Source organism: Anas acuta, chromosome 20, assembly GCF_963932015.1.
Source record: "Anas acuta chromosome 20, bAnaAcu1.1, whole genome shotgun sequence".
Lineage (NCBI taxonomy): Eukaryota > Metazoa > Chordata > Aves > Anseriformes > Anatidae > Anas > Anas acuta.
The window spans coordinates 3,725,486-3,734,609 of NC_088998.1; the positions used below are offsets into that span (position 1 = coordinate 3,725,486).

The 9,124-nt window shown below is 48.5% G+C and overlaps 1 protein-coding gene across 7 annotated transcripts in view; it reads left to right on the plus strand.

Annotated features, from left to right (window-relative positions):
- The window catches only part of PAPPA (pappalysin 1), a 384,400-nt gene extending 376,050 nt beyond the window's left edge, over window positions 1-8,350 (plus strand). For all 7 annotated transcript variants that reach the window (XM_068656712.1, XM_068656711.1, XM_068656714.1 and 4 more), the window contains one exon: window positions 1,994-8,350. In XM_068656712.1, coding sequence (XP_068512813.1) covers window positions 1,994-2,101 — 108 coding nt within the window. In that variant the 3' untranslated portion in view covers window positions 2,102-8,350. The remainder of the gene's footprint in view (window positions 1-1,993) is intronic.
- Window positions 8,351-9,124: the final 774 nt, after the last annotated feature.

Genomic DNA, 9,124 nt, shown 5'->3' on the forward strand with positions numbered 1-9,124 from the left:
AGACATAACTTTTGCTCTGAATAGCCTTTTTTATTTTTATGTATTGGAGAGAAAGGTCAAACCTGAACTGTAGCAGATAATCTAAACCAAAATGTTTCCCTCTAAGCTGAACAAAATAAAAAAAGTCATTTTCTTTCATGTATCATTTTTTTTTCTCTCCAGTATTTTAATTCAGTCATTAAACAATCCCTCCTTAGCCTCCTCCCCAAACCCCATTGTTTACAGACTTCTCCATTTTCCTATCTAAGAATATTCATAACGCTGTGATATGGGACAGTCCTACTTTGGCTGGCGTCTGTTGGATCAAGCGACCCTTAAACTCCTATTGTTTTCTGCAATTTCTAAAACTTCTTCAGTATCCAGTTACTTGAATTCATTTGTTTTTAAGCTTTTGGGCTCTCTCTGCTCTTTGCAACCTCCACATCTGCAGGAAGGTAGATTCCGATTATTCACAGGTTGGTTCTTTAGCTCCTGTTACCAAGGCCACGTCTTGATGAAGAGTCATCACCCCGTTCTACCTGGAGGGTCAGGTCTTCTGGGAACGAAGGCAAAAGCAACGGGAGGAGCCTCCCTAAACCCTGATTTGGTGATGAGTGTTGGCTATTTAATGTCTCTGTCAGCATGTCCCTGCCTTAGGCTCCCCAGTTGTGAAATAAAGCCCCACGCCCCGCCATCCCGCTCGGGTGTGTGTCAGGAGAAAGGCATGCTGCGGATGGACATGCAGGGACACGCAGCTGAGGTCTGGGGGGAAATGACAGCTCTGTGCTCATGCACAGCGCTTGGTCTGCGTTCCTGGATGCGCCGCTGATGACACGCGGGGAGCAGGCATACCCAGGCTTCATGGCCTGGAGAAAAAAGTGTTGATGAAAGAGCAAACGTGTGGCAGCAGGGCCGAGGGGAGCAGGCTGAGCGCGCGTGCGGCGCTCGCCGGGAACATTTGAGCAGGTTGTGGCACTGACTTGGGAGGAGTGTACGAAGGGGAATGAGGTCATTCATTCGCTCAGCCTGCGCAGATGGGAGAAGTTCTTGGGAATTCACTTCAGGGCAAGCAAGATGCTGTTCCCCTGCCACCCCCTTTTCTTTATGTAAATGCCGTGATGCAATATGCCAAAATCAACTTCCGCTAGCCAGGCACTGCAGGCTATTGTTTCAGCTCCTTCCCACGCTTCTGCAGAGAGATCGTGGCCAGATTTTATCTGCACGTAGCAGTCTCTCACTTGCATTCCTTTGCTGTTCCTCAGTGCCCGTTAGCTGCATCTGTTGACCTTAAACACAACAGGTATTTAGGGAGGTCTGTTTGCTGGACTGCCATTTCACTGACCTGCTTCAGTTCATGCCCTGAGGAATTGAAATAAAGAACATTCATAATTAAATGAACAAATGAACTCGGTCATGGCAACAGGACCCAAGCCATAGGGCCATACTGCTCAGTGGGGCCTCACGGAGGGGAGACGATGGCCCAGGAGTAGGGTTCACCAACCCCCCGGGACAGAGGTGGGAATTGCCAAGGGGAGGCTGGAGTTGGGACCAACTAAACCTAGAGTTTGGTGATAATTTGAATTGGTCATGTGTGATGAGGCTTTCGTGACTTTGCTGTCATTTAATGTTTGTAGGGTTGGGGGGAAGAAGCCTCCTTAGAAGAGGCTGGCAGCATAATGCAATTACCACTGTGGTAACTACCCCAAAAGCCCCAGGGCTGCCTGAGAAGTACACGTCTCCCAGACAGCTCTGGTCATGTGCCTGACATGAGCTGTTAGGGGAGGATCTGCTGACCAGTGACTGCATGAGCTGAGCAGGCTCTTCTCTATGCTTTTTGCACTCTCTCTTACGGACAGGTAGCTCGTCTGAAGCCTCGGCACTAAAATAAATCACTATGCAAAGTAAGCATAGCTGAAGGCTCCAGCTGATCTCTGAAGATCTCCCCAGAGGTATCATTTGTTCTCCAGGGTGCTGTGTGTCCCCTCCTTCACGTGTCCTTGGTTTCCTTCCTCAGGTTACTCCCTTCCCAATGTCCTGTGACCTACAAGGAGAGTGTGCTTGCCGGGACCCCAACGCCCAGGAGCACAACCAGAAAGACCTCCGTGGCTTCAGTCTTGGGTAACGCCAAGCGACATGGAATGGAGGACCACACTGCTCAAGGCAGGCTAGGAGAGACACCACATCCCTTTTGGTATCGTTTTTAACATTTAGCTGCTCAACTGGATGGCATTTCTGCACCAGGGACCCTTAGAATTCAACCAGTCTGCCTTTAATTTTTGTCCAAGGAGAACTCAAAGTAGGGGTTTATGTATTAACGATATCTTAAATAGTGATGACAAGAAACAAACAACCAAGAGTCAAGTTGAGAAGACTTTCATGTATCAAAACAGCATGTTATGCCCACCTAATTTGAACAGTTCATATCTAGATTTAAGGCGAGAAACAAGCTATTTATGTACACATATTTATAGAAATAAGTAGAGAAAGAGAGAGAAAGAGTGAGAGATTATGATCAACGCAAAAACAATTTCCCCTCTCCAGCACTCACAACTCAGACCGTTCATGGAAGAGGCTGTGCTCTTGGAGGACTCCAGGCTGAGCCTTTTCTGATGCTGAATGCCAAGGTATCTCATGCTCGGGGCACTGAGGTTGGGGTGGGGTCTCCACAGGACTGTGCCTTTGGCAAGTGACTTGCCAGACGCCCAGCCAGCTCGAGACGTGGGTTGCATCTGCTCCTCACAGGAACGCTACTTCCAGCCAGGGAGCTCAGCAGACTGCAGTGGCCTTTCTGTACAGCTCCTCCTTCTCCCCCTGCCCTCAAAAAGCAAACAAAAAGCCCCTTTGTAGCCTGTCTGGAAGCCATAGGGCTGCGGGGACGTTTCTGTGTGGAGGCGGGCAGGTGGTCCCTCAGCGGAGCCAGGGAGTGGGGAGTCTAAGGACTGGCATTGAGGAATGTGGATGATTGCTTCTGAGGAGCAGAGAGGGTAACTCGCCCCCGCACTTGTCATTTGAGCATGTCTGCTGCTGCTACTCCTGCTGCTATGTCCCATACAACTAGTTTCCTTACTGTGTCAGGACAGGGTGAAAACAACCCCATGCAACCAAACAGTCTGCCTTAAAGCTTACCTACAACCTGCCTTTCAAACCCTCTGGTCTCTTCCTCAGCATTGGGGCAAGAAAACAGGACACCAGCCAGCCAAAGGAATCTGCTTTTTGATCTCCACCCAATCAAGGGGTTCTCCAAACCTCCTCCACCCCGCTCTTAGGGGTCTGTCTGTCAAACAACTGCTTCACGCTCCTGGTTTCCTAGGAGGGGGGAAGAGGAGGAGGCACGTGCTACGGGGAGACAGTATTACAATTTTGGCCATATTTGTCAGTATTAAGCTTCCAGGCCTGTGGGACAGACACCTTTGGTAGACCAGGAGCTTAGCTGCTTGTAATCTTCCAGCAGGAAGGGCATTAGCTGCAGCAGCCCTCATCCTTCCCTCTCTCATAGCTCCGTCCTCCTGTTTCAGCCCCGAGGGGCCCACGTTGTGCCAGACTCCTGGGGACGCGTTTCATCGTAGGGTTCACCACGTTGAGTCACTGAGGTGCCCAGTGCATCTAGTGCTGTCGCTGCTGCTACAACCCACCCCACATAAATCCCAGAGATGTCTCCAGCGTGGCCTGAGCTTGTCTCCTGCTGCTTCGGGTTCCTGCTAGGAGGAGCACGTTTCCGAAAGGGCATCCCCCCAAGTGTTAATACTGTCTGTTCCTTGGGACTCTCCTGACGTGTACAATCTACTGGTTAAAGACAGGATGGAAAATTTTTTTCCTACTCTTGCTTGTTTGAATATTTAGGCACTACAGCAAGACATAAGTGTAAGGGGAAGCAGTTAACTCATGGAGATGGATGTAAAAATAGGTAGGAAAACTGGAAATGGAAAAATGACTGAGTTGTAGGTGCAAAGAGCCAGGCTATTCTCACCCACCCTTGGGGTTGTCTCTGTCGGAATAAACCCGAGATGAATCTCAAAAGCTGAAATTTAGAGGCCTGGAGAGGCGGTTGGCAAAAGAAGGCGAGGAGCTCTCCACTGGAAAGCTCCTGGTGATGCCTGAGGGCAGCCTGGCGATGGGTGCTGTGTGGATGACTGTCCCCACCAGGCAGGGCTGCAGGGGAAGGGAGGCACAGTGGCGTCAGGGCTCCTTCCACGGAGTTAGGTCAAACGTCCGCCGGAGCAGAGAGCAATAGCAAAAACTGATCCTGGGAAAACTTCCCCTCGTGCCCCTTGCCCCCCGGTTAATAATGGAAGTGTGTTAGTGAGAAGGTTGCTTCCTTCTCATCTGCTCATCCTCCTCTTTTCTGTAGGCAGTTGGCTTCAGGTGCCATCCAGCCCATCAGAAGAGCTCAAACCTCAAAAGCCTTTCAGGCTGCCAACTCATCAGGTCCTCACTGCCTGGGGCACTTGGCAGGATCAGCCCCTCCACACCACCTGCATTTCACCCTCACAGGGAGCCCTGGTTCAGGTGCTGCATGCATCCTGCTGGCAGCTCCGTTTGCAAAGTCCCTTTCTCCGTTATGCAGCTCAGCATGGAGGAGGTTTTCCATCTGCTTTTCCCACCTAGCACATTGCCCGGGAGACAGGTCGGTGTTAGCATTAGTGCCACTTGCTGCTGTGGGCTCCTGTGAGCTCAGGACCCTTTTGAGCAACTTTGCATGGCCAGAGCCAGCCTCTGCTCGCAGAGATGGAGTACTCCTCAGCTCGGGGGAGATGGTGGCCTCTCCCAGTTCCACACCTCAGCTTCACTCCTACAGTCCGGGAGCAACTGCTCATGGCCGAGTCCCTTCCCCGTGGGGAAGCCTTCAACATGCTGCTATTTGATTTTTTTTTTTCCAATTGCCATGTCAGCACTGGCCATCTCCTCCATGAACAGAAGCGCTGCTCTGAGTCTTATTAAATCCAGGAACAGATTGCACTGAGGCAAAGCTTTGGCCTCCATGTTTAGGGGCTGCACCATGCTCCCAGGGGAGTGAGGAAGGAGGACCATGGGGCACGGGTGCCTGCCCACCTCCTGTGCCTCTTCCCTGGGGCACGGCCACAGGGGTTCTTGCAGCATCTCCCCCCTGTAAGGGACTTGATTGCCTGGTGGAGTCCCGAGGGAAGACCCTCTGTGACTGATGGACATGGAGTGGGAGGTGAGAGGGATGCTGCACAACCTCCCCCCGGGTGGTGGCACAGGGCGAAATCAAACAAGAAGCTTGAGGCAACACGAGAGGGTGCTCGTGCTGATGCAATTTAGCTGCTTACAAAGTCCAGGTCACATCAGTGCCAAGAGCATCTCTGCCACAGACTGTGAGCCAAGGCTGCACCCACGGGGCCACCAGCCGGCCTCCTTGGCCACCGGTGGGCTCCGTGGCCAGCGGGAGGGCAAGCTGGAGCAGAAAGCGGTGAACGGTGCGGGATGGGGTGGGAAACTCCTATCAGCTGCTACCCCGCTCCCTCCCCACCCTCTCGCAGATGGGCTGAGCTGGTGTCCTCCTGCTTTTCTTGCATCTTCCGCTGTCCCCCCCAGGCTGAGAAAGGAGGATGGCACCAGAGGACTCTTGGAGTCGGGTTCCAGCTACCTCCCTTCCGGTTTCACTTGGTTGTAACTGTCGGTTTGTTCTAGGTTTTACCTGTGTTTAAGAAAAAAAAAAAAAAAAAAAAAGGACAAAAAAAAAAAAAAAAGAGAGAGAGAGAGAGAAACAAAACCCAATAGCCAACAGAAGTTTCTTGCTGCAACTGATTCAAGTGGGGAAAAAATACCAATTGTGAGGCTTTACAGAGAGGAAGAAAATGGAAAAAAAAAAAAAAGAAAAAAAAAAGAGAAAAGAAAACCCACATAATCCAAATCCAAGAAGAACAAAGCCTATTTTTGTGTGTTTGAAAGGAAAACACTGATTCTGCCAGCTGAGTAGAGCTAGATACTTAAGTGTAGATTTCCCTAGAAGTACCGTGAGGTTTTATAACATTGTCTGGTTTTGTTTTCCTTGTACTTTGTGATAAGTCCAGGAACTAAGGCTAAGGTATTTTTCCCCTGGTATATTGTTGTTTGGGGGGGGAGGGGGGGAGTTTATTTTTTTTTTTCCAGATTATTTTTTTAAGTGTGTATTTGTGCTTATTTTTTACATTATCCGACTGTACGTACGCATTTAACCAGTATTTCACTGTGCTCTAATTACTGCACTCAGAAGCACTGCACAGTCCGAATCCCGAAGAGCTGCGGGAGGGAGCAGGAGGGGAAGGAGCACGCTGCTGTGTCAGCAGCCAGGAGATGCTCCCCAGCACTGGAAGCAGGGTGCCAACATCCCCTTCCCCAGCTCCAGCCCGTTGCTTCCATTCGAGGCCAAGCTAGAAGACAGGAGGGCACGGGGTGAAATCAGCCAAGGCTGGGATGCCCAAGGGGGTTTCAGAGCTGGAAGTTTGTTGTTTTAACGTTTTTGGATGGTGTGGAGCTTACCAGCCTTTCGGCCTCATCCTGCCCTCCCCTGCCCGATCCCTGGATGCCCCAGTGAGAGCTGGTGGGCATGGTCGTGTCACGGGGAGAGTACCCTGTGCCCAGTTTAGACAACGCTCTTGATACCTTCATGGTTGTGGGCCCCATTTTGGTCTTTGAGCTGATGTCCTTCATGTTTCTTCCATGCCACCCCATCATCCAGGTCAGGCCATCTCCTGCCAGGGATAGACCCCTTTCCACTGGAAGCCCTTGACCACTGAGTTCAGTGGGAGCTTGACCAAGGCAGGAGCAGGTCCAGGTGGCCCAAGCTGTACTTTCTTGGAGCTACGGTTGATTTGGACAGTCAGGGTTTGGTGTTGGGCTGCTCCTGCCACCCGGGGAACCAGTGTTGAAAACCCCTGGTTGCTTTAGGAAGAACAAAGTGGGGCTTAAGTCTTAGTTTGGCAAACTGATTTTTTTCCCCTTTTCACCGGACCTACACATCCAAGATTCAATGAGAAGAATAATCGCTTCCTCTGAGGCCAGTAACAAGAGCTTGCGTTGGCTTCACGTGACAGATGAGGAGTCTTGGTGCTACTTGTTGGTGTTGTTAGTCCTGTTAGGTCGAGATGCAGAGCTAACGAGTCAGGAGTTGTCTTTGGTTCCCATTCTGGTTTGGTCTTTTGGTTTTTCATTCATTCGGTGAGGCCACAATTCAGCCACCAGTTTCCATCTTCTGAGTGCAAAGAACCAGGGCTTTAACGAAACATTTCACCAGCAATTAAAGAGGGAATTGGAACCATTGCGGAGTTTGCATTGTACGGCCTCTGTAATTACGTACCTGTCTGCAGATGATAGGCTGAATTTTGCTTCCATCGAGTCAACAGGGGGGTTTTGTTGTTGTTGTTGTTGTTGTTGACTTCACTGGGAGCAGGATTGAGCCGTACTATATATATAAATATATATATAAATATATATATGATATATATATAATATTATATGTGTAATATTATATATATATATCAATGTAATATTTACAAATAAAACTGTGATCTCGTCTAGAGAAAAATGTATTCATATTACCAACTGCTCTTCCATATTTATGTATCATATTGTATCTTTTTATTATTGTTATAATTATTATGATTATTATGGTTATTATTATTATTATTATGGAATCTTTCTTGGCACCTTTTGGAAGCCACGTCAACCAATACTCCAATGAAGTGCTGAGGATCTATTTTCACAAGAATTCTACTGGTCTACTGTATAAAAGAGAAAAGAAAAAAAAAAAAAAAAAAAAAGAAACAAGCAAAATACAGTTCAACCCTTAATTCTGTACCTCACGCCTGTACGTTTGCTGCTCCGATTTTGGGTTTTATTTTGCGTTCGTTTTTTTTTTTTTTTAACGGATCTAATTTAAGTCTCCAAGCAATATATAAAGATGTAAATAGTAAAGCTTATTTATTAAGATTGTCATCTTTTTTAATTTATATTTACACAATTGTTCATCTAATTTATTTTTTTTTCAATACAGTTTTTAACAGTTGTCCTTTTTTGGTTCATGAGGTTTTTTAAATCATTTTCACAGAATTTCTTTATACAGGTCTTTTTCTTTCTTTTAATAAACAACAACTTCCTCTGGTCTTTCAAAAACAGGTCATGTTTCACTCAAAAAAAAAGTTATGTCAGATTCATCAGAAATATTTTGCCATTGTTGATTCCTATACCCTAAAGTTCTATATTATATAAATATATAATACCTTGTATGCTTAAATATTTAACTGTGTGATTTTGTATATATCTTCATACACATGCTCACACACATATGAGGGTTAATGTCCCCAAATGTTGGGAGAACAGAGAATCAGAAACACAAACAATATAAGCTTGTATTAAAGAGTTCTGAACTGGACCGCTTGCTTTTGCCACGTCTTGTTTGCTTTCGGTCGAGCCGGCCCCGAGCATCACCGGGTACCGGGGGTGAGCGCATCTGGCTGCTCGGGGCGCCCTGTCCATGTGCTCCTCCTGAGTCCCATGCCTTGTTTTGGGGCAGAGTCTTTGAAGTTTGTGTTTTGACAGCAGTGCAGGAGGTGGTGTGGCAGCCGGAGTAGGTGGCAGCATTGGGTGGAGGGAGGCAGCATGGGCTGGAGCCCATGGTATTGGCCCAAGGGCTCCTTTCACCACTGGAGGGTCTGATTTTGCCATCAAAATGGGATCTGTCCTGAGGAATTCCACGTCTTCTCAACTGGGGAGCCTTTAGGAAAGCATTCAAGCCCATGAGCATACCTAAGCTGTGCTCTCTTCCCCCCCAAGACCAGGCCTGAACTGAGCACTACCGCCACACTGGTGGTGATAAAAACCTTGTGCCCAGTTTGGGCACACCAGGCCATGGGGCACCAGGGTCACAATTTCCCATTGCCATGAGCCTGAGCTTGCTGCCACCCTCTGTGCCATGGCTGGGGCCGTGGTGCAGCCCCCAGCCTGTAGCTGCAGCAGCCGGCTGCGAGGGGAAGGGCTCATGCTGCTGTAGCTGAGAAGTGTGTATTGATTCAGCATTTAAAATGTGAATTGATTCAGCATCAACAGCTCCAAACTTTGGGGATGCACGCACAGTCGGGATAGGTGCCATTTAGCCCTGACAGCTATTGACCCCATGATCCTAAAGAGAGCCATCCTTAACCCAGTT